The sequence below is a fragment of the Rhea americana genome, unplaced genomic scaffold (assembly GCF_003343005.1).
Source record: "Rhea americana isolate MKP2758 unplaced genomic scaffold, rheAme1 scaffold_77, whole genome shotgun sequence".
NCBI classification, from domain to species: Eukaryota; Metazoa; Chordata; class Aves; order Rheiformes; family Rheidae; genus Rhea; species Rhea americana.
Genome location: NW_028186945.1, coordinates 465,007 through 491,398, shown reverse-complemented (window position 1 = coordinate 491,398; position 26,392 = coordinate 465,007). Strand labels below are relative to the sequence as shown.

At 38.2% G+C, this 26,392-nt stretch overlaps 1 protein-coding gene across 3 annotated transcripts in view; it reads left to right on the top strand.

Annotated features, from left to right (window-relative positions):
- UBE2E1 (ubiquitin conjugating enzyme E2 E1) overlaps window positions 1-26,134 on the top strand; it is a 46,395-nt gene extending 20,261 nt beyond the window's left edge. For all 3 annotated transcript variants that reach the window (XM_085322425.1, XM_085322424.1, XM_085322423.1), the window contains 3 exons: window positions 17,134-17,266; window positions 24,052-24,199; window positions 25,245-26,134. In XM_085322425.1, coding sequence (XP_085178551.1) covers window positions 17,134-17,266; window positions 24,052-24,199; window positions 25,245-25,342 — 379 coding nt within the window. In that variant the 3' untranslated portion in view covers window positions 25,343-26,134. The remainder of the gene's footprint in view (window positions 1-17,133; window positions 17,267-24,051; window positions 24,200-25,244) is intronic.
- The last annotated feature ends 258 nt before the right edge of the window (window positions 26,135-26,392 follow it).

Below are 26,392 nucleotides of genomic sequence, written 5' to 3'. Positions count from 1 at the left end.
AATACTTAAGCAAAGGGGCTGAAGCAGGCTTATTCTCTCCTATCAATCCTGGATGGCCTTTCTACTTTCTTAGTGTTATGACTGTAGCAGCAGCTGTTCATTTTAACTGTCACTGAGCTGAGWTACTATACCTATGGAGACATACCAGTTTTATGTGGGTGTGCCCATAYGTGTGTATATACGCACATACATTTTTAAACATATTTTTAATATGAAATAAAGTGCATGTATGATCAGGGCAGGACATAATTGTGCATTATCACCCAAGTTTGTTTAAAGATGTATGTCTTTTTTAGAAAAAGCGGTCTGAATGTCATCACACTCAATTAAGGCACCTCTTTTTGTCTTTCACTCACCTGGATTTCCTTTTTCAAATGTATCCGTCTGTCAGCAAGTAAGAACAAATTGGACTCTCGTGCCCTTGGCAGCTACCTACCAATAATAGCAGTCTGGTGGGTTTCCCATAGTCCTTGCACAGTTTTAACTTCAAAAAAATGAACTTCTTAATGGTATAAAAGCATACTTGGTTTTCTGAATTATTCATTGTGAAAATGCACCTTTAAAAAAATCTGGTCCARATGACAAGTATTGTCAACAACAGTTTTTCTGTTCCAGAAATTTGTTCTCAGTTCCTGAAACTGCTCTCATGTAAGTGATGCCTTTTCACATTAATAATGTGAATGTAAAGATCAAGGATCTCACTTTCTCCCCAGGGTGATTGTCCTGCCCCCYCCCCCYTTTTTTTTCCCTGAAGGAAAAAGCAGGCTTCAGGAGGAAAAAAACAGCACCGCATCCATGGTTTTGCAGAATGAAGCATTGTGATGTAAATATATTTTCCTCGTGTACAAGCTTCATTTCTTTAAACATAAAAAGAACCAGATTCTTCAAAATGAAGACGTCATACTCTTCATTTAAGTGGYTTAACATGAAAGCACTGTGATCTCAGTCTTCTCAGATCCATTGGTTTTATATTTGTTCTTCTGAATTGCCTTCTAACTATGATTTTCAATACCTGGCCTGTGAGGAAGTTTCAGGCAATCGAATACGAATGTGCACAGAGCATGCTTGAACGTTACTTGGCAGGTGGGTTAGACTTCCTACAGAAACTGCCAGACTTCTTAAGTCAACTTTTTCTGTGTTCCATGATTTTTTTACCTGGACGATTTGATGCTGTTTTGGATGTAGCTAACTGCAGCAGCATCTCTGCCATTGGAAGGCAAGGGAAGTTGGAATTGTGCTCCATCAGTCATGCTGCAGGCTATTGAATCTGAGAGTAACCTTTGTATTTAGGGACCAGTCCTATAGCTTAGGTAATGGAAGAGCTCTGCAGTGCCTCTGAATTGTCCTTTTCTATCCTTCAATAACTTAATCAAGCAGGGTTTCCTCTGAAACTGCAACACTATTGTCATCAGTTTGTAATCCTATCAGGTCCCTCTGAAACCTCCTTCAATTGATTTTGTAAATTCTTTGCCTCTCCATAGAGATCTCTACTTTATGGAATGTTTTGGTTGAAGTCATGTTTGTGCTCGGTGCAGCTTTCACTCTAGTAGGAGCAGWTATATGCAAATACAGATATATGCCCTTCCTGCAAGTTCCCTGAAATGTCATTGTAAAGTCGTGGCATCAATTCCCTTTAAACCACTCAGCCATGACACTGATGATGGCTTCTAAGAACTTGTTYATGCTCACAAAATGAGTTGGAACTGTTGACTGCTACTGCTTCTACAATGAGGTTTAAAATAGCATGCTGAACATTGGTGATATCAGAGGTTAGGGTGACGTTACATGATAGGGTATCTCTCTCTCTCTCTCTCTTTTTTTTTCTTTGTGCTGATTCAGGAGGAGGAGGTGGGAGGATTATTACCCCTCTCCTTCACTAGCGTCTTCAGCCACACAGATGGCTTCATTCGGTTAGGAGATTTGTTTACTTACTTATTTTCAAGTATAGGTTTATTAGAGCTGAATAGAGGACTATATTTGATGCTCTCAGTAGTTGTTTTCTCATGTTTCCTCAAAGACAGCTTGATCTGAGTTTGTAAAGTTTAGGGTTTTTAGTTCCTTTATTTGTTCCTCTTTCTCAGATTCTACTAGTAGACAGGAAAGTTTACTCTGTCTGGAAGAACATAACCAGAGTGAAATACTTCAGTTATTTATTTAACTGTTTGCTTTGTACTGCATTGAATACTACTGTAAAAGAAAATAAATTGGAAACATCTCTTTTCCTTTTTCTCGTAACGTAAGAATAAAGAAATATTCTATTGAAATCAAAGGTGACAAATGCAAGAGTAATAAAATGAATGAATTTTATGTGTCTTTCACACATATAATTAGACTGTGGAACTTACCATCACAAGAAATGGAGGCCAAGAAAATAACAGGATTTGAAACAGAACTGGGCAGGCATTTGGATGTTACGAATATTCAAAGTAATTCTTACTAATTATGGTGATTTGGGAGAAATGTCAAACCCTTACTCCTAAGCTTGAACAAGTTCATCTTGAGACATTCTACCAAAAGATCAGATTTTTTGGTGTTCCCTCAAATTAAGCTTGCAGACAAACTAAAATGTGCTTGGATTMTGAACCTTGAATGTCCTGAATCTCCCCTCCATTTAATCCCAGCTTGCACACGTGCAAACATTCTCTCCTTCCCTTCCTCTAAATATACATGTATACACCTGTTTTGTGTCTCTCTGGAAGTGAATATCCTCTTTAAATACCATCTTTATCCTTTTCCTAGTAATGTTATCATCTCATCTCGGAAATGACCATTATGCACCATGTCTGATCAGGTTGCACAGGAATACCTATGGAAATGACCTGTGAAGTAAGGAATGGAATCCTAGAACTTACGAATGATGAACACCTACGCAGAACAAGAGCCACAAAATTGGTTAAACTTAAGCAGGCTGTAATGAGTGAAATCACTGTATTTCTGAATAGGAAGTGCAGAAGGTAGCAGGCTCTTTACCGTGTCTTGGCTTTTTAGTAAGTGGCACTTTAAATTATAGAATTAATTCCATAGAGTGGAAGAATATAAGGAATGAAGTAATAAATATGTTAAAAGATTTGACTGTTGTAGTTGACATTTATGCCTGCAAATCTCAGCAGGGCTTTAAACTATATACAGTTCCTACACAGGAACTGAAGGGGGAGGGGATACCTTTTTTGATATGCTGAAGCTCTTTATTATCTTTAATATCAGACAGAAAAAAAGTGCAGAAATATAATAGGAAAAGCAATTAGAATTCCCTTGTCATTAGCCAAAATATTCACTGTCTTCAGCTTCTCTTATTGGGAGTACTGGAAAGGACTTTTGAATAAATCATACAGTTTTAAAAGAAATGACTTTAAAAGGTCTCCTGTAGAAGAGTTCAGTTCTCTTTGCAGAACTGTATAAATTCCTATGTACAGTTCTGCTATTCTTTTATTACTCAAAAGCTGTATTCAGGTAGGTTTAGAAGCAGAATGTCAGAAGCAGAGTTTGTTGTTTATTTATGATATGGTCAGCTGCAGCATCAATTGATCAGAAACACTTCGTTTATTCTTCCATAAAGAATACATTTTATCTTTTTAGAGAATGCAGAAGCAACAAGGACACTTTTAAAAGCATTCTTTAGTGAGAATGGGGGAATGACATAATTCCAACTGGGCTGAGTGTGATTGAAATAACCCCCCAGACAAGTGCTTGCAGCCGCTGTTATTTCTTCTGGGTTCCCAAAAGAGATTTCTGTGTGTCCTGCATTGCACATGAAACTGTGATTTTGCTGAATTTGATGGGARTTTTGCCATTGTCTTCAACAGACTGAGGACTTTTCCTAGCCCAGGTTGATATGGATCTACTGACTTCTAAAAACAAAACAATCAAACAAACAAAAACTCTTTAATACGGGTTTGCTGAAAAGATGGATCTTTAACAAAGTATAGTCTGCTTTATACGTCTTATTGTGAAAGTGTGGAAAAGTTACTCCTTACTGGCCTGTTGCTCATAAAGGATATGCTTATGGTGATAAGTGTTACCATTTTGAACAAGAAGGGCAATAAGTATTTCCACCGTGTGAATGGGAAAAAGGCTCAATACAAATACATTAAAAGCAAAGCTTTGTCTGCAAAACTTTGTGTAATGCTGCCCACTTTATCTCAAAAAGAATATTGCAGAAATAGCTGGATTTTGGAGAGGACAGATGGGAATGATAAAAAAGTGGAAGAGTTCTCATGTGAAGGTACAGAGATTGTTTACTTCAGAAAATAGACAGACTATTTCTCTTCCTTATTTTTATTCTCTAGAGAAAATAGATGGGAAACATATTTTTTTCTGTTTTATAATAAAAGAACAAAGGCATATGGAAGGAGATTAAAAGATAGAGAAATTTATTTAATTTCTGTGGCATAAAATTAGACACTGAGATTCCATGTCATAGTACATTGCTGAAGCCAGGAATTTAGCAAATTTCAAAAGGACTCTGACATTTCTATGGAGAGCAAAACCAGATAGAATTACTCTAGCTTGTTTGTAACACTGATTTCAGAAGAGAAATGTATGTGCATGTTTTAGAGTTTCAGGCAGTTTTTGATGAGGCTGTTGCTAAGATTAGGAAAGAAAATGACCTGGCACCAGCATTCTAAATCTCAGCATTTGACATCCCCCATTTGATGCAGGAAAACAGTCAGAGAAAAGCTGTTGGAATAGGTGCACTTCTGATCTGATCCAGCATGGTGATTCTTACATTCATTCTGATAACCTAGTAGAGGAACAAAGTTCTGTGGCAAAATTTGCATTTGACCTGTCATCAAAGTCTTTACAATAATACTACTTTTATTATACTAATGGGTGGATGAAGCCTTTTTTATTATTATTATTAAGCACTTAAAATTTGACAGAGAAAAAATGTGTTTACAAATGATCTTATCTTTGCAAGTCATGCTTTAGCAGGTTTGTGCACTGTGAAACATACATATGACAAAAGCACCTGTAAGAGTGATCTTCAGAAATTTTTTCCATAATAACTTTGTTAAATTAATATCTGTCTCAAATAACTCAGTTTTAAAGATGAAAACTAAAGTGTGTGCATACTTCAGTTTTTTACTGCAGTAGTTAATCTTAAGGGTGACTTTGGTTTTGATGTCGTTAACTCATGGCTTGGAAATTGCATCAATATGACATGTAGTTTTATGTATTTATAGAGAGTGCATAAAGAAATCATGTCAGTATTGGTAGCTTGCTGTTCTCTTGATGATACTAYTGTTGGGGTGATCAACATTAACTTAAAATTTTTTGTGATGTTTTTGTGACAATCACAAGCTCAGCAGAACAATTAGTTTCAGTTAGTTTGTCTTAACTCAAAAAGAGAGTTGTCTCATCACAACTTTTAATTACATTTGATTAAAAATCCAAATTAAATAGTTTATTAAAAGGCTGTTTTAATGATGGGAGTGCCATCTGCCTTTGGAATTTGTCTGTTCTTACAGATTTATTAAGAAGACTATGTATGTGTACTTCTGGGTTTTTTTTTTTATTTACTGATCTTTCCAAACCGCAACCATGATATAGAAACTTAAATGAAGGAATATTTCTTATCATTATTTTATTTTGAAAGTTCAAGTGAGATTGCCTAAGCTAGCTAAGGAATTTTCTAACATAATGCAGATAAGTGTAAATATATATACATTGTAAACATATTGCCATTTGAACATCTTTATTATTTCACTGAAAGGAATATTTGAGGTGTACTTTGTTTTGTCTTTTAGTGAGAAAGCCAAGTGAATGAGTCTTTTCAAATGAAGCTGTAGAGACTGGAAACAAGCTGTTTTGCTTTCTTCTTGCATTGTGTGTCCTTACCTTCCTATAAGAGAAAAATTTGTGATTTGTAGCTAATGATAGATTAATTTCTTTTCTTGTGTTGATATATATGTAAAATTGCATCAAGCTTGGGTATTAAGCTTGCCAGTTCTTCTACGTGTTTTGCCATATTACCATATATTATTTTACCTGTTTCATATTTGTGCCTAAATATAAGTAGTTTACTCAGTTTTTCTTYAGAAATCTAGTAGCATAACACTAGATGCAAAATGCCTAGCTATCTCTGTCAGTTTTCAAGTTTTATAGGCATGCCTCTTCAGAGATCTTTTTCACATGTGTCTGTATGGGAAAATAGTCATGACATACAAAACCCTACACAACTCTCAAAACATGCCAAGGAATTCTTTTCTGATCTTTTCACCATTGCTTTAAGGTGTTAATTGTAACGTAGCCTGCTTATAGTGTTAGAAAATGTGAATTGCTTATCTAAACCAATAGCATGTGTATGAGTGATGTGCTTTCCTTCTTGTGTATATAATCATGAAATTTAATAAAAATTTAGAATTGCTACAAAGTAACTTTTTAACACTCTCTGTTATAGAAATGTGTGAATTTTTACTAAATGCCCCTGAAAATCCTTCTCTGAGAACTTTACAGGTTCCTTAGGAAGCTTTTGAGAAAACAGGTAGTTTTTGTGACTTGAAGAGCCTCTGTGTTGTGAGAACATACCTCTGAAGTATTATTTAACATCAATGTTTGAGCTCATTTTAGTGTGCAGCACTGCTGATGAGGAGAATGCCTAAACTTTTTGTGCTCCCTGGCAATTCTCTTTTACCCACCTGCCTGTGGGCCTCTCCTAGCAGAACTTAACTGCCATCCCCAGGTGTCTTGTTTCTAGCTTATTAAATTGTTGTTAAGTCTTCCCTCTTGTGTGGAAATTGGGGAGGGACAGACCTTATGCTGGCTTTCATATAAAAATCACATTGCATACATAGGTGTAAGTGARGTAATGCCCTAAGTGAAGTTCTTCTTGCCTGGCACTTCATTGTCTGTAAGGTTTCCTTAYATTCTTGAGATGCTTTCAGTCAAAACCATAACGAAACGAAGTTCAAAGTCAAAAAAGACTGTGAAGTTCAAAAGTCAAAAAAGAAAGTTGTCAGTGATAACTTCTTTTGTTTTGGGGGCAAGTTACTTAAAGACAATGGCTGAACAGAGTTCTGGAGAAAAAAGATAATTTGCGAAGGACTGTATCTCCTTCAAGTTAAGGCATGAAAGTTGGGCCCCAGCACTATATGCATTATTTGAGAACACTGCTTAGTCTTCTTGTGACACCTAATGTGGATTAAATTTAATAGTCCTAATACTTTGAAGATTAAAAAAACAAAACTACAAAAAGACACCACAAATTCCTTGTCAGACTATCCTTGTGAAAATACTATCAAAAGTACGTCCTTTTGAAAGATAACGTTTATTTCAAGCTTTTACACTTAAATTCAGCTTCAGAATAACATTTACATATGTTACTGCTACAATAAATGTTGATTAACTACAGTGATGTGGCTAATGCTTGGAACTGCAATTAATACGAACAACTTGCAGTGGTATATAAACAAATGTTAGTCACTGCTATGTAACTGGCTGACAGCTGTGCTGTATTAAATTGTAGGTAAAGTTTTACTTAAAAATGGTACATTCGCATCTCATCTCTGTTGGGCAAAACTTCTACTCTTTACATGTTACAGTTTTAAAAGTCAAAGTGTTTGTTTTACAAAACCTTTACTGCTGGGCAGCTTCGATGGGAGTTAAGAACTGAAAATCAGTAAAGAGATGGTCTGGGCATTGCATGATAATTGATCATACTTTGTTGTTGTCTTGAAGTGTAAACAACTTCTGTGTTGGCATTGGGTGGTTTGTTCAGTTTGGTTCTTGTTGTGGGTTAATCCAGATGCAGTGATCTTAATTTGCTGAGTGAATGACAAGGAAAAAAGTTAATATAGGAAGTTTAATGTAGATAAAAGAGAAGAGGAAGACATCCAGAATAGATTTTTTTTTTCTTTCTAGGTTTCGTATAGCTTTAAAGTACATCCTTCAAAACATATATGCCATGTATATTTTGATTAGCAATATAGTGTTATTGGTATCAGCATGGATACGCTGATTGGAAGCAATACAGTGRCTAAAATAACGTGATGATCTGGCTCTCCAGGCAGATAATGAGGATTCCACCCATCCTTGGTCTGATAGGAAAGTGACTGTGTTGGTTTTGATTGACTGATACATTTATTTTAATTTATGATATATTTTTAGGGTGAATTGGTTGCTAGGTAGTTGGCAGGACAATAGTAGAGGGATCAGTTTTGGAGCACATAGTACATGGAAGATTCTTTCTTTGGGTTATGTTCTCTTGCTAAGTTAAAGTTGTGTATAAAGTAGCAATCTTAAGTACTACATGATCTGGTCTGAATACAGACTTTCTACAGAATTGCTTTTGTTACAGGACGAGAGAGATTACAGTACGCTTGCATTGTGTGTTCTCTTTAAAATAAGCCTTTTTCCCCATGGAACTGTGAAAGCTAGTTTGAGGAGACAGTTGGGTGAAGCCACAAGAACCATGTCCTTATTAGTTTGAGGAAGTTAGAGAGTCTTTGTCTGCTTTCAGTTTTCAGTGTAGCAGAGACTTCTTGCCAAGCGTTACACGTAATTTTTAATTTTCTGGGGTTAGTTTTTGCAAACAAGTTTGTAGGTGCCATTGCCTTTTCCATCTAAGTTGTTTAGCTTATGCATTTCTTGATCTATGGAATTAGTAGCTATAACAAAATGAAGAGTGCAAACTCTTAATTCAGTTTGCACTCTTCATTTTGAATTGAGAATGAAGTTTGCGATAATCAGTCCACTATTCTATCTCAATGCTGGATAGCTAGATTTATTAAACAGATGGGATTCTTTTTCCCTAAAAGAGCAAATGACTTCTGAAGAGATGGAAGCCTCTGTATCACATGAATCTAAACAAAATAGTTAGCTTAGAAGTTTTGCAACTAATAGAAAATCTCAACACATCATAGTATATTTTATATCTGTTTATCAAGACCACTTTTCATATTCCCACATTGATATGGGTAGGACAGTAATTTGGCATGGTGGATGGAAACAGATGTATGTTCTGGCTTGATTCTGAAATGACAGGTTAATTGTGGTGGATTTCCATTTTTCTTTGTGGGTAAAACATGATTTAGGGAAGAGCCCTCTGATTCTTTTAAAGAAGCACTGGACAGGCTGCTTCTGGGAGGAGGAAGAGGGTGTTCCAGGGCTTTTACATTTTTAGAGTAGATAGGGGCTTTTTTTTTGCCATGAATTTAAGGCTCTATTATGGCCCGAAAGGTAATAGGAGGAAGGAAAGCATTTGTTTTTGTTTATCTCCTGAGGTGTACACCACAGCTGAGATTAATGACCCAAGAACTTTATTAACAGTATTGATATGCTGTTTCAAGGGAGAATTGAGTCTCTTTTCTTGTCTCTAAATGCAGAACYGTCAATTTGATGTTGGGCAACCACTTTAAAAGTGTTTGCCTTATGAAAGCATTAAAGTTACAAAAATAAATAATGTTTACTAATATACTGGCTACCAAAAACCTGTTGGAATTTGAGGTTCTGAGCAAGTAGTGCAGTCACAAAAATGTTGCATTTGTGAGAATGCTTGTTTTGCTTACCAGTTGTAAATTACACRTCTATGCCATAAATACTAAATTTGGAAATGAGGTCTGATGGGGCCAGATATTCCTTCACATCATGTTGGCAGCTAATAGTCCAGCTGACAAATGGCAGGAAGAAAACTGATGGTAAAAATAACACAAGGTTAAGTTGGCAGAGCATAGCTTCTACCATCACATCTTTTTGTCATTTTAAATAAGCCACTGCTGATTGTCAGGCAAGTCAGATTCTCTGCTGCTCTTTCCCAATTCATTTTATTGTTTCCTGTGCAGGGACTTATTTAATGGGAGAAGCAAGGTTAAATATAAGCCAGTATATTTTAATTTGGAGGTAGCAGTGGTGGTGGTAAGGTGTCAAACAATAATTGGGAGGGGAAGAGGAAAGCAGATTTGCATATGATAACTAATTTCACTGCCATTTTTGAAGTTTGGCATTTCATATGTTTTCATTGTGTATATATTGAAACCATAGATTTCCAGAAGCAGTCCGCTTCTCTGTGGTCAGGTTGAACACTTAGTGAATGGCGTTGCATGTAATGGGACAGACTTCAGTGCTTTGAAGCAGAGAAGGCTAGGAAGAAGCCAGCTCTAAGGAAAGAGGAAGCCCTTGAGGACTGAGCAGGCTGGATTTATTTTCAAATTTGGAACCAATGCTAAATGGATTAATTTCTCTTGAACCTTTTTATGAGGACTTGTGTCTAAATTGAAGTGATTATTGTTAAACTAAATAGAGCTGTAGCACACTCCTGAGAATATTCTAAGACTCCTTCTGACCTCTGCGTTAACTGAGCTTTTATTTTAAATCTTTGAAGCCCGGTTTAAAAACTGAACTTTGCAGCAGAATTATTCAAGAGGGCTGGCCTTTTCACAAAATAGTTTTGTAGCAATTGCCCCATAATATGTTGCTGAGACTGAAATATTTCAGGTGGTGATCCTAAATTTGCAAGTACTCCTGTTGTCATTGAAGAGAGTGAATTCCTGGAAGGGATCAGGCCCTCTCAGTTATGATGTGATGTTGCCAAATATTTTTGATATAAACTATTTCTCACCTGGAAAAGCTACTTTATTTCTTTTCCGAAGAAATACCCTCTGAAATAGTTTTCCTTGAAGTCTCATAAATCCCTGCATAGCACCTTATCAACTCCATTATCAGAGCTATTTAGTTATTTAGTTCTTTTTTTTAAAACATCCTAAGAATGTAATTCACTGCACGGTTTACCATCCAGTTTAAGCTTTGTGCAATTTATGTGCAATTTTTCAATCCCCCCTGTTTTACATTAGTCTGATACTTAAGGGAAAAGCTTTCCAGATGCTAAAACAGAAATTTTGTGCGCTCTTCTCTCTTAGAAGCATGGTGGGATTTGTAAGGCATTTACCCTTGTGCAATAATATTGTGACTGCCACTTTTAATTTAAGACAGAAAATACAGTAACTATCAACAAGTTACAATAAAAACAGTATTTACTGCTTTGTATTTTAAAACTATATCCCTGAACATGGATAGGAAAGAGAATTAAGATTTTTTTTATCACAATTTTATAATTGAAAGTGCTATAGCAGTAGAGTATACCATCTTTGCTTATTTATCTCCCCTTTTATTCCTTCTTTCCTATTTTTTAATTACAGCCAGCTTCAAATTTTTCCCTTACCCTCCTTTCTCCATGCCTGTGTTTGAGATCCTAGACATTTCACCCATGGCCAATCCATCATTTTTAGCTAATTTTGACTCAAGGGAGCAGCTTTGCTTGTATAAAGGCAGTGGGCAAAAATCATAGACTCATAGAATGGTAAGGTTGGAAGGGACCTCTGGAGATCATCTACTCGAACCATCAGCATAGCCTGTATGGGGATTGAACCCGCGACCTTGGCATTAGCAGCACCACGCTCTGACCAACTGAGGTAAATATTGCTCTGGTTCACATAGCCACGTGATAATTCAATATGTTACCATTAACTTGCTATGGTTGCCTAGGGGAGGTTTTGTTATCATTTTTTCACTTTTTCTTTCCTTTTTTTGATTAAAACTGAGAAGCAGGAAAGTTGTATCCCACATTTAGGCTACTTGACTGAAAAGTAGCAATTAAGTGAATGGCTCAGGATATCCTCCTAACTGCTTCTGTTTATCTGGGTCAAATTTCTTTCCAATAACTATGTAATGCTTTAATGCTTATTTTATAAATGAAAAACCTGTTTAAGTTGTGCACAAATGTCTTTGGATTGCATTGTAGGGTGGTTAGCATACAGTGTTACAATATTAGAAATCATCATCATCATCATAATACATTTTAGTAGCTAAAGTGTGGGGGGGAGGTGACAGTTATTTCTAAAATTACAGCTAAGCATTACTCTGAAGTTTTTGATGTGACATTATGGCCAAAGTATTTTTTTTAACTTGACTTTGACATTCCCATTTTGAACATAGCTTAATTAAGGGTCTGTAGAGCAAAATTTCTCTGAATAAGGGATTTTGTAAGTGTGTGTGTGTTTTCAGTGGCTAAGCTAAGTAGCTGTCCTGCGTCCTTCCAGGGACCCTGCATCTGCATCTCCCAATGAGCTAAGTTTTCTGAGATGCCTCTAATTCCTGCCCCAAGTTCATCCTCATAACCTAGGTTAGCAATGCCAGCATGAACCTTGGTGGACTACCAGAAAAGGCAGCATTTGTAACATGATGTCAGGAATGTGGTGTATTAGGACTRAAAATCAAGAAGCACCATAACTTTACATGAGGATGTCGTCATTCTACCCTAGCATCTACCAGCCAAACTGTTTCTAATGCATTTTATGCTTGCCACCTTAAAAAGAAGAGGACAAAAAATGATGTCCTTCTAACAGTCAGCTAAGTATTTCCTAAAGCTTTCTAGTAAGGTGATGACCTGTGACCTCTAAGACGCAATTCCTTGTTCAGTCACTCACTATTTCTTACCTACAAAACAAAACAAAAAATCAGTGTTGCTATAAGTTTGTAGTTGAATAGCTTTACATTAGAKATCATTTAGGTACTCTGACACCTTGGAATTCCCCTATACTTCTAGTACATTGTTTCTTTTTAAATTTGAGCTATGTCTCTTGGAAAAGGTAATGTCTGCAGTGTTTTGGAAATTATGTTTATTTCTCTACGAGTGCAACTTCAGAACAGCTACTTGCATCAGACTCTTCCTGTTCAGGAAAAAATAGTCTCATAGGGGTATGGAGTAGTTGAAATATGAGTTTGTAGTTTCGTTGCTCATGGTTTTAATTGAAACACTTGCTAGWTTTTCATTAGCTGCTGTTTACTTCAGCATACCGTGAAATTGTCCTTCTCATCCTGACAGAAGGTACTCTGGCATTTTGAATGACTGCTAAATTAGTTTCCTTTTAAAAGGAATATACGCTTCTTTGGTATATTAGGGTATTTGTYTAGTACCTGTAGCATTGACTGGTTTTGATTCACTTATCATAACAGTGCTCTCTTATTTCATGCTTTCTGTATTTCACAGAGGAGGAACTGAAGTTCACTGGGCTATATTTTTACTAGAGAARAGCTTACGTTATCATGTGGTCAACTCCTAGAAAGAACTAGGTAGTTTCCAAATGTATTAGCAAGCTGGCGCAAACAGTGGGCTGCTTCCTAGTAATTTTTTCCCGGACCTTGCCCTTGAGAATGTCAGCAGTGTGTTACCTAGGATTTTAGTACGTGAGCGATATGTGGTGAACAACAAAAAAACCTTCCCTCCATGACGTCGATATACTTTGAATCATTTGCCTGAGGATGTCTGGGCAGAGGAGGGCCCTGAGTTTGCAGATGCAAAGTATTGAGTTTGTATTATGTAATGTAGGCCAGCAGCAGAGGTTGTATCTAACCTGCTTACATGTAAAAGACACAGGCTGGCTATTTTTGCACTAGACTATCCTAGCTGTCATTTCAGGCCTTTTTAATACATGGATAGGTTTGTGTGTATGTATTTTCTGCCTGAATATTTAGTCTCTGAGACAAGAGTTTTATGTTTACAATTGCTTTTCTTCCTGAGTATCAGCAAGGCATCTAAGTATGCAGCCTCTTTCGCTAGGCTTTACTCTGCTCCCCAGCCTCTGCTGCAGGCATTTCTAATATAGCTGTTTGTTTTTTAAACTGAGAAGGAACATGGCATCTGCCAGCAAAGGGAGGCAGAGCAAGATGGGCTTTTTCCAAAACTGGTTGGGGCTTGCTTACCCCAGGCAGATCTTTGAGCTAGGTCTCATCTCTGTGTTTACAAACTCTCCCTACCTTGCATTTACTGGCAGTATTCAGACTGTTGCTTCTAAACTTGAGAAGTTAGTTTTTCATTCAAGGACTATCTGTCTTTGCCCTGGCCATTTCCTAAAGGCATTAATGTCATAACATTTGTCCAGAGGACAGGTTAGCAGCAAACTGGGTATGATAAGAAACAGTTGTTACAGTGGGTGCAGTGCATCCTCACTGAATATATTACTGTGTTTCCAGGGAAGAGAGAGGCTCATCTGTACTCTCGTGTTACACTGGTACGGTACTTTGGTGGGTTGTGGTGGGGTTTGGGTGTCTTTATGTTGTTTGTTGGTTTTTGGTTTTGAGGTCCTCTTTTCACTACTAGTCTTTTCTCATTTCTTTCTTTGGAAGTGAAGAGGTTGTGGGTTATTGAGTTTAATACAGAAAGTTGTATTTCACATACTCTTGTCTTGCAGTGGAAACAATTTCTATGTAATTGGCTAAAATTGTCTTCACAGTGGTCATTTGCCRGGCAGCTTCAAAATGTTGCATTAGCAGACACAGACACTTAATTTGAGCAGTGGTGACACATATCAGGGAAGGTGGCAGCTGTGCCTGTGAGCCCTGTATCTATGTATCAGTGAATTTATTTTTGAAGCAGATAATTGCAAGGATTTTTAAACAAAGAATGTAATCTTTAACCTTTGACAATTTTTATATCTCCACCAAAGTTAATGCTACTGCACTTAAGCTATGTTCCAGTATTGTCACTTTTCTATTAAGTACTAGGTCTTCCTGAGCTGCTTGATACAACCTAATCCTAATTTAAACCCAAGCAATATTACACTTGGAAGCCGACTTGCATCTCCCTCTTTCAGTCTTTCCTTTATAAGAAATCAATGTTAATATATAGAATTTGGAAATCTACCGCTATTTCACTCTGTTAATTGAATTATGAAAAGCTTTAAAGGTAAGCTTAGTACATCACTGTTAAAGCCTACTGATGTTTTACAAAGATGTTGCACTCTTTTAATACAGGGGTCTAGCAGTATATTACTTGCATGCAGTGATAGCTCTAATTGGAAACCTAATAGGGTACAAGGGATTTCTAAGACTATTATAAATAATAATACATTATTTTTTTAAGTCAGTGGGATTTCTTTTATTGACAGTCCTTTGGGTTAAAGCTGGGAATAAAATGCAAAATGTTGAAATATTTCTTATTGCTTCAGAGGGCTGTATTCAGTGCTAATCACACACCACATTTCTTGAATGTTGAAGTGCTCCCAGTTGGCAGGTCTTGTGATATAAATTCCAACAGTAAATTGGTTCTAACAAATCTCAAGTACCTGTTCCGTTCAGTAGTTCCATCTTTAGGAGAGGGAGGGGAGAAGGATGATCACTGGTAAAACCTGGAGCGATGATGATGTTTCAGTAGGTTGCTAATACATATATAGAGAGGTGATTCCTTGGAGTGATGGCTAAGGGTGCCCAAGAGAGTCCTTTTTGGTAAGTTTTCACAGTTAAGCTGGTGTCTTTCAAGAGCTAGAGCTTCCTCTCGAGATACAGTGCTATTCCAGTCCATTGAACAAATGGTCGCTGGAGAGTAATGAATGTCCAAATATATGGACCCATGTAGGGCAGGGACAAGTCATTAAGGTGGAGCAGGATGCCAGGAATCTTGAGGATGGAAAGACTTTTACTTTAATTGAGTGCAATTCTTGTGAGCAGTGTGAAGTTTTGTGTTTTGTTGAGAGAYATCTTTCCCCAACAGATGGTGCAATCACTTTGCACAGAACTTTCTCCCTTTACTACCTTCCTACATGCTCTCTCTCCCCTACAAGTGTGTTTTTAGTGGTAGCTTCACTATTACAGAACTAGTTAGCATCAAAATATCGTGAATGTTTTATTTTCTGTGAAATCTGTAACTGAAATTTTAGAGAGATTTGATAACAAAACTAATTGGCTTTCTCTCCCCTGATTCCCCTGCCATCAAGAACACATTCACCAATACTGCAAAGGAAAAACAGGTCTCTGATTACTGTTGTTTTGTTGAGAATTTATATTTTTGTAGTTGTATTTTTATTTGTAACACTATTACTAACACTAGCAGCACTGGCAATTGCTTTGGTTCCCTTCAAGTAATCAAATGCATATTGTCATGTATATATTGAATTTATTGGATTGCCTTCCCTCTCAAGTGTTACTGCTCCATGCTTGTTATAATTTGAGAAGAGCCTTTGTTTATGCCTTGCCTCACACCACCCTGGTTAAAAGAAAGGGGAGGGAAGAGGAAAGGCTGTCTTCCTTTGCATTAGGGGTGTTAAAATCCAGCCCCTTGCAGAACAAGGGGAGAAGAGATTTCTGAAGTCAAAGCATGCATGACAGGAAAAGCTGTGTCAGCAACTCCCTTTATGCAAAGGGAGTTTCCAGCTCTAGGATCTTGCTGATATAATACTACTATAGCAGCACAGAAAGAAAGAGGTAGCAATGAAATCCTAAACCATTAATGGCATTATAGGTTGAGCTGCACTTAGAAATACTGAGAGACATACAGCACGCTACAGAATGCAAGCGTCTGAGGATATCAATAAAACTTAATTTTCAAAAAGCATCCATTTTTGTTCTGCGATATCTTTAATGTGCATTGTTCTTTGAGAGATGCTGGTAGGTTAGGGGGAATCTAGAATTAGACAAAGCTGATTTGAGAAAGCCCAGTTTTAGTTTGAGATGATGAGTTTAATTCTCCCTACAAAATGTAGTTCTGCAATGCAGACAGTATCAGTGAGATCAGTCCATATGGCTTTACTTTAGAAATCATTGTAGCAAAATGATATGAGTGAGGAAAATCCTGGCATTTAAGAGTATCATCATACACTTGGGTTCACTTAATTATACAAAGTGAGCCATGGTTTAGCAATAATGTAGTAATATACTTTTAATCCTGTGTGCTCTATTTTAGGATGAATAAAATCAGTATCAGTCCCTAATTTATTTAATATGGTCTTTGATGTGGTGTAGTTACAGTAAGGCTGAGCTAGAACAGCCATTTCTGAAATACACTAAGAACTTTTTATTTGAAACTTGTATGTTTTCTGTTTAGTTGAGAATTTTGTGTTGTGGTTTGTTTAGGAGAAGTTCTGGGCAATGCTTCTTTTATAAATGTCAGATGAGAAAAGCTGAAAAAAAACAGCCATTCCTAGTTTGTCAGCAGACCTTTGCTAAGCAGTCTGGAACACTGAGTCCAGATAAGACTTTGGGGATTTTTGGAAGCATTTAGTCTACTTTGTGTCATAGTCTACTCCAGGTTGTTACATGAAGTGTAATACTGAAAACATTCTGCTGCATCAGACTCTGAGAATATATGAGGTCATATTTATTCAAATTGTGGTAATATTCCTAAACTATTTGATTTTTATCTCTTAGTGCTGGCCCCAAAGGTGATAACATCTATGAATGGAGATCAACCATTCTAGGACCTCCAGGCTCAGTCTATGAGGGAGGTGTTTTCTTCCTTGACATCACATTTACACCAGAATATCCTTTCAAGCCTCCAAAGGTAAGAAGAGAACTGTAGTTGATATCTTATGTTATGAATGCTCAACAAACCATTTAGTAACAAGCAGTGTTAATGGGATGCAGGCCATTTGAAAGCCAGTCTACTTTAAGAACAAGTTTAAGCTCATTTCAGACACTACATTGGTTTCTCTTAGCTAATGTTAATTGCTTTTCCAGTCCATTTGATCACTATTTCGGAGCTTTTTTCCCCCTTATTTTGGTATAAGAGAGCCTATACAATTAGTACAGGCATCGGAACAGGACTGAGAAACTGTAAAGTAAATAAACTTGGGAAAAAGAGGAGAGGAAGCAAGTATTTGTTTCTCTAATCACTCAGTTACCACAAATGTAGTATTTTTGTATGTTTTGGCCACTGAAGTGAAATTTAAGTTTTTTGTTGTGTTGTTCACTACTTGTGCAGTAGCAATCTTTTTCTGTAGTTGTGTGATATTTTTGAAACTCTTATATTCCATTGTTGTTGTGTTCTAATGGTACAAGGCAAATAACCAGGGCAAGTGAATGTTATCTTGTGGTTCACATACTTGGCCAGAGGAAGAGTGTTCGTTAACAAGAAGAGGTGGTTGTATATACACTTCATGTTTGCCTTGTACCTGAAAGCATTTATGTGTGTATTTAACTTYCTACTCAAAAGTAGTCACACTGAGATAAGCACCAATGACTGCAGCGTCTTCAAAGACATTGGTCTAGTCTGGAGTAGAAAAGACTTCCTGCCACAGTTCAGGCCAATAGTCCATTTTAGAGGAGATGTTGCTAACTGGTCATACCAGCCGAATTAATACAAATTTCTCCAATGAAGTAAACTGTTGAATTGTTTTTGTCAGTGTAACTACAGATTTTTTGGTAGCATCAGGACATTAAATTCCACACCTAAGTTTAGGTCTTTGATTCACAAGCAGCATGGTCTGCCTTGGGACATCTGTAGCGATTTCCTGATGACACCTGTCCATCCTTCTTTGGGAGGTCGTCTGGCTGTATGGATGGTTCTGCTTCTGTGCCYTAGGTTAGAATTCTATTATTTTGTTTATAATTAGCTTGCATAAAAAGGATTGGATAACTGTTTCACAGATAGCTATTCCACACTTTTACTTCCCATGCTGTAGGCTGGAAGCACTTACAGTCTCACATTTGTCCAACCTGATACCTCAACAGACCTTACTGTAACTACCAAAGTATTGAGATGGCCCTGTATGCTGAGTTCTCTGAGTTCACAGAACCAAAAATACAGCTTTGTCAGTGCAGCACAGCTCTGTTTTCTGTTCTGGGTTCTGACTGGGATTTCGTTCCCTTATCTTTGGATCTAAACTTTCACCTGGGCTAAAAGACATGTTACCTTTTTTTCTATAAAAAAAAAGTACCACATATCCACATATTAAGGCCTCAAAAATCTAGTATAGTGGAGATTCACTGTATTGTGGCAGAATTGCATTTAAATGGAGACTTTCATCTAGCAGCGTCAGAGCTAGTTTACAAACCAGATTTACATATGTGAATAGTATATGTACAGCTTCAGTCCCATGGAGATGGGACACAAGAGAAAGCATACCAGTGATCTAACAACATCCACCTGTGCTACTTGTGTACTTTGGGTTCTAAATGAAGAACCTTTTCCTTGCTGAGAACCAAAGACTCTGTTGAAGTGACTCCTGTGTTAACACCTTTGCTGGTGTTAATCAATGATAGTGTGGAAAATATAATTATCATATTAACGTAATGTTTGCTCCTACTTTCTTCCCACTAATTTGTTGATTTCAAATTGCCCAGCTGCTTGCACTGACTGGTAAATACTATTTGTGGGTCATTTGGAAGTGGTAGGACTAATATTATTGCCATAGCTTTCCTATATTTTAAGACAGGAAGTGAAAAAACAACTAGTTCAAACAATGCCAGTGTATCATATTGATGATAAACGTTAGTAGAGTAGCAGAATGGTTGAAGGCAATTTCAAAAGCCTTGACCTCTGAAATGAATAAGCTGACTAGAGTGAAAGGACTAGTTTCTCTTGAATCTTCCTCGGTAAACCTTCAAAGAGAGGTGGAAGAAAACCTCTATTGCCCCTTTGAGTCCTCTGTAATTATTAGGAGGACAGTCCTACAGTGGGCTGCCCCATGGCAAAGTGCCTATAGCAGAACATGTTTCATAACTTGAAAATGAAATGTCATTAAAGGACGTGCCTTCTTAAAAGCAAAGAAAAAAAAAAGAGGAGGGGGGAAGAGAAAAAGAGGAAACTGGACATCCTGGCAGGCTGCCAAGTTTTTTAGGCAGATGAGTGAGACAAGGTGCTGTAGCAACCACATACTGACAAATGTGGTTGACAAGCATCCTATAAAAAAAAAAGTGTGGTGATGATTCACAAGTCCAGGCTTTGAGAACTGGTGCTAGCTCCAACTGAGAGTTTAATACAATATATTAGAGGATATTTTGGGGCAACCTTTTGGGGGAAGATGTTGCCGTAGGAGAGTTGGAGAGCCTGTGCTGCAAGTGATATTAACTGATTCCTAGAAGGATAGAAAGAGGGACAGCTGCCATCTGCAATGTTTTCCTCACATTGTTTTGCTTGTACAGAAAGTTTGGTTGCTGTTCCATTGATGCCTCAATTTTTCTGTCTGCAAATAGGAAGAGTAATTTGTCAACCTGCACTGCTGTACTTGAGTCTGGAGAAGTGAGAAGTGTTAAAAWTTGACATTGAAATGCACTAGACAATACAAGGGACTTCAGTGGGAGAAATCTGAAACAGAGCTAGATACTCCCTGTCTTTGTCCTAAGAATATATAATGGAGCTCTTTTGCATTCATTGAGCACTTCATACAGCACTTTGAAGATGTTAGTGATAATCTGTTCTCTGTTTTTGTTTTTTCATTTTATGTGGTATTCTGGTTTTGCCTTTATGTTTCAGATAGCGATTGAGGCAGAAATATGCTGGGTGGGCCTGTATTCAGGAGTATCCAATAAACAAGTATGATGAGAATTTAAGAGTTAGTGTTTGGCCTTCAAGATGACTGCTATTGTTTTGTACTATTGCACTGAGTGTTTTCCCAAGTGTTGCATTATAGTTTGGTTAGATTTCATTTACTGAGGTGGAAACAGTAGCTTGGGCTGACCTGATGTGTGCTTTTATCATTCTTATTAATAACTTCTTTCCCCCCACTCCCATTTTGCTGGTTGTCTGTCTTCAGGGTAAAGTTGAGATTAGCTTCTTCATGTCTTTTCAAAAGCTGTGCTTAACTTCATGTAGTTAGTGCGTTAAGGTAATCTCAGGTGAGACATTCCGAAAGGATTGTTCAGTTCCACTATACTTTTCTGCTATTCCACACAGTAGTCTCTTGACCCGGAATACATTGTATTACCTTCTAAGTATCTCAGTTTCTCCTGGTTTTGGTCTGAATCTGCTAGTTTTATGTGACTTTTTTTCCTATAATGTATAATGAGCATTTACCATAAGCATTGTTTGTTTGTTTGTAAGTGGGCCTGTAATTCCTCCCCCTTTCCCAGTTTCATTTGGGTTCTCTGTGCCGCTGGCTTTTGTACCATCAGCAAAAATTGTAAATGGCAAACAGCTGGGCTAAATGTGTCTAACACCATCCCATTTCTGTCTTGCTGCTTAAGTGAAAACAAATTCAGGTCTTTCCCACAGTGCTTTCGGTAGGTAGAACTCCTCTAACTGGAGAAAAACACTTTCGGTGCCATGGTAAAACATTTAAGGTTTCATCAGGCTGTTCTGCACATACGTGGGTTTTATTTTTTTCTCTTTCTTCTCCTTCTCTAAGTAATAAAAAAGGAAGTCTGATTCTCAGAGGCAAATACGATTTGTGCCTTGTAACAGGTTTTTAGTCCACTGGACTGAAAGGCTGTCTAAAGAGATTGCTTTCTCAGATATCAGGTATTTAACTGTTGTGCTCAAATTAGAACTCTTGTCTTGTCTGATAATTTGGTACTTATTGTATCTACTTGGAAATACTCTATGCTTCCCCTTCTGGAAGTGTTAAATCTGTTAAATTTAAATCTGTTAAAATTATTACCTCACCTACATTTAGAAGCCTTCTTGGAAAGAGACCAAAGCTGTACATCGAATAGAAAAATACAGAGCAAGCAGTGGGCTGGATTGAGGGTTGCTTGAGAGCCAGTGGCAAAGCTGTTGCCAGCAAATTGTAAATGCCACAAACTTGTCTTTTGTCTTACAGTAAACAGGATGGGTTAGGGCACATATCGTGGAGTCAGGTCAGCCCCTCTGTTCAGGCTGATATATGAGTCCCACGTGACCTTAGAGAGCCCTGCTGCACTTCCCATTGCTGCTCATCCCATTGAGGATTACATGGTCTGGGAAACGAACATCCTCCTGGTTTGGTACCTTCTCTACCTATGAGTTTCCCTATGTAGATGGAAGCAGGGTTCTTGTTTCAGGAGTTGTAGCTTGTTTGGGGGGGGGGGGGACATGACACATCTCTGGTCTCTCACAGACATTATGCTGTTCCCACGCATAATGTGCAAAAATGCAGGGATTTTTTGCCTTTTTTCATTTTAATCTAAAATCCAAACAACTTAAAAGGAACAAAGTAGAAAGTCTCCCTAAGTGTGTAGTGTGGGTGTCTCCTATGTGACAAGTAACTGCAGTTGTGAGACCAAAAATAGCTGGTGTGCTCTGTACATCAGGAGCATTCTTGGAAACTTAGAGATGCAGTACATGGAAAACAAGAGGCGCTACAGTTTTGTAGCTATGTAACCCCACCCCGTGTCTGCTCCCAGAGCCTGGAAGAGGGAGGGTCACAACCAGTGTTTTTGCATCAGAAAGACAAGGAAAAAAAGAGGGTTGACTGGCAAGTTTTGTGTGTGGGCTGGTCTAATCTCAAGGGAAAACACTAGTGTGTTCTTCTTGTCATACCACCCGCTTACCAAATGTGTTTCRCAAATACCCCTGTGACCTATAAACAGACAATAAAATTTGTGGGTGTGGATAGCTGACAAATTCTGAGGATTTAGGGCATGAACCCTGCAACCTTTATTCATGCAGATTATCCTAATTCATGCAAGTTCCACCAAATTTGTTGTCACTGTTCATCAAGTGAGTCAGGATAAGGCCTTTCTACAGGTCACATTCTTCTGAAAACAGTATTGTCATGCTTTTGTTTCCCTTTTGGATAACTTATGTGGCAAGTTGCCCAGTTCATTCACATCTCTCAAATTTTAAAATAATAAAATCCAACTGACTTTTCTGAATGCTAAGCACTTAGAAGTGACAAGAGCTGCAATTCCAAAGAGCCTTGGTGTACTTGAAGAGTTTTTTAAAGTGATTTGGAGCCYGAAATGTTAGTGGATGATCTTAAAGCATCAGACCTCTTTGCTGCTGTGAGCAAAAAGACATAAAATAATAAAAAAGCTGGATTTCACAGTGACTGTAAGCACCCAAACTTGGAAACCTGGCCATAGTTCTGCAGTGAGATTGTAAATGTGTTGTCATTTATGACTCTTTGCTTAGACATGCTGAGACAATACTGATTAATTCTGAGGCCTTTGATAAGTCACTCAAGCTCTAAATTTCAGTTTCCTTTCCTTTAAAAGCGAAAACTGTAATGTGACCTTTAGTAGTATAAGCAGGGTGGCTGTTTATTAGCACAGCTGAGGTGTATTCAGAGAGGCTGGAACAGTATTGTCAGCTACAGGCTTGTGAGATTTTAATTTATTTTTAGCTCAAATTAATGCTCTTTTTATTTGTCTCTGGCTTCAAGGTTGTACTTGAGTCATATCTTTATATTTTACCCTGGAATTATCAGCTAGAAACTTCTTTTTAATACAAGCTGAAATTCCCAGGTAATTACTTCTGTGCAGGATCTGGGGCCCTCAGACTTCCTGCAAACACATAACTTAGAGTAAAACCCCAAAATCTGACAATCTTGGAAGAGAAAGGCATTGAAAGTATTTATCTGCTTTCTGTTACTATAAATACAATTAACTTTAGCATATTAATTGCAACCAGAAACTTTTATCTGGTGGCCTTGGTAAAGTTAATGTGGCTGCTGCCTTGCCATTGCTAGTGTATGGGTACGTACCAAACCTTGTCATCAACGCCAGGGATATGACCAAAGTTTAAAAGGCTATGGAGCTTTTTTGGTAGAATTGCTTCAAGTCCAGACAGGAGGAGAAAAGGACATTTCCCCCTCAGGCACCGATCTGACATCCTTTGGCTAGTTCTGAGGGATTTTAAGGGAGCGGAGGCAGCCCTTGGAGCAGGTACCCAGGAGGCAGGGAAGCGCGAAGGAAAGACGACCCGCGATGCGATGTGCGGGGCTGAAATGGAGGCAGCTGGGCAGCAAAAGTTAAACCACAATTATCCGTGGGGCGGGGGGGTGGCAGCAGGGGGGTGTTAGCAGAGCGCAGGCCTGACTCCCGAGCCAGCTGCTCCGTGGGTGTCGCCTTCCCCGAGGGTCTCGGGCCGCGCCGGTGGCCGTTGGGCTCGCGCCGGAGCGGGGCGGGCGCGCGAGGGGGAGGGGCGCCGCTGCCGTCTCGCCAACGGCCGCCAGAGGGCGGCAGCGCCCCGGGGAGCCCGCCCGGCCCCGCCTCGGCACGGCTCCCTAAGGTCGCTCTCGGCCCGAGCCCAGCGCCTGCCTGCCGCCTCCTGCTCCTGCGGCTGTGTGTGTGTGTGGGGGGGTTCTTCTTAAAATTAAATTAAAAAAATATATATTTTCACTGTCAGATCAGCGTTGTAAYTGATGTCGTTTATCACCATGCCACGCGTAATATGTTAGCCCACTGTCTAACAGCTGTTTCTTGCAGGTAACGTTTCGGACAAGAATCTATCACTGTAATATTAACAGCCAAGGCGTCATCTGCCTGGACATTTTAAAAGACAACTGGAGTCCAGCATTAACCATTTCTAAAGTTCTCCTCTCCATCTGCTCCCTTCTCACAGACTGCAACCCGGGTAAGTCCCTGTGCTGTGACAGAGCCCACCTGTAAGGTTATACCCCACCTGGCATTTCAGTAACTTGACCCTCATCTCATCCTGTTGGCTGCAACCAGCATAGCTGTGGCCTCTAGCACCTCGCCTTTCTGTCCCCAGGGCACCTCACGGGGGACTAGAGGTGGAGGGTTGGCTGCATCCCACCTGCRCCCTCTTCACCTCTCCTCGGGCAGAGCTGCAAGGGAAGTGGCAGTGTCCCTCCTGCAAACTGAAAATCCAAAATCAGAGTTGGTTTGGAAGGGAAGGGAGAGGGGTTAAACACTCCTCACTGGTCTGTGCCAGGCACAGGTGCAAAACTGTAGTAATTTGGTAGCGGATAGAGCTATGAAAGCCAYACACACAGTTCTGAAAATGAGTGGATTAGCTATTTACATTCTACCATGTACTTAAATACAGTTACCAACTGTGCCAAAAGTAGTCATCACTACTCCCTCCTTACCCTACCCATTACCTATACTAGTTAAGAGGAACGTGTCGTTTTTTAACAAAGTCAATTTGAAGGTGTTATATCTTTGTGTATGAAAAATGAAAGAAGTGTCAGACAATTCATGCAATTTTTGTGCTTAAAAATAAAAATTTAGAAAAATAAAACCTTTCCTTGTGATCTCATCATTCCTAGAAGCCAGATTTATTTTGATACAAGTATACTTAGCAATAAGTATGTCCTGGGCAGTCTTAGAAAAGGTAAAATAAACCTGAAACACATGAGTTGGTGAAAGCCTTCAGTAATGCAAAATACAACTATTGATTTGCTGTCTTTTAAAATTCTTAAAACTTTAATTGGTATTTGCTTCCTTATTAAGTAATAGATTAATATGATGCTCTGTACTGCTCTGGCTACACAAACTGATGAAGACACGGCAATCTAAATGTACTGAACTGGTATTCTGTAGTGTATCTTACCTATATGATTCCTTTGTGAGTGTTAAACTCATACTTCAACTGTATTTTTTTAGGTTTTTATTCACTGCCTTGCCTGAAATAAGTAATATATTTTTCTTTTCAGCTGACCCCCTGGTTGGAAGTATTGCCACTCAGTATATGACTAACAGAGCAGAGCATGACAGAATGGCCAGACAATGGACCAAAAGATATGCTACATAAATTGGAGTTTTGTCAAACTCTTGCATTATTCGTCTGTGATGGAAAGAGCTGCTTATGATTTTGAAGGGGTGGGAGGAGGGAGGGTGCTGGTAAAGAGTAGGGTATTTCTATAACAGATTTTATTCAGTCTTTTATTTCCTAAGATTTTGTTGTTGTAACTTAAGGTATCTTGCTACAGTAGACAGCTAGAATTGGGAATAGCATATTTTAAGACTGTAATTAGTTCAGCAATATTAGCTCACATATAGTACCGAGAAGAATGTAAACTTCTTAGACTTTTATGGTTTTCAGTTTGCTTGCAATATGTAAAAGACTAAAACAGCTTAATTTTGTACAGGTACATATGTTGACATTTATGTAAAAGTCCATTTAAGACTCTACACACTGTTTTTGCTTTTTTGTTTTGTTTTTGGTTTGGGGGTTTGATTTTGTTTGGGGTTGGGTTTTTTTGTAAAAAGATGCTGGGATTGTTTTCCCCTATGGAGGGCACATTGGTATTTAACAAATCCTTTTTAAAGACTGTCATCTCATGATCTGTGATATGGAGAAGTGAGTATATGGCCTCATATATGAAATGAGAAGTAGTTAATGTATTATTTTATAAGCCAATCTATCTTTGTGAAAAGAATAAAGGTTTTAATCAGGACTTATGGCAACCTGTAGTGAAATACCTTAAGCTGTTTAACTGTAAGGCGTGGAATAGGAGTCACTCAGTGGATTGGTTGTATGTTGTGGGCTACTTAAGTCTGCATTTGTTACTGTGCTAATAAAAAGATGTTTAAAAAAAAAGAAAAAAAGACCTCTACTTAGTGCCCTGCTTTGTCATTTTGCCAGAACAGTGTCTACCAGTACACTTCAAGGATTATAATATGGGTAAGCATGAAGACAAGGGAGCTGTGCAGGTGAGTGCGCTGACTGCTTCTATTTTGGGACRATGTTTCTAGACAAGCGTACAATGGATGGCAATGTAAGAATTTTTCAGTTGCATATTGTGTAGGTGTTGAGCAAGCCRGCGTGGCCCATGAAGAGGCTGCCTGCTGCAGAGTCCTT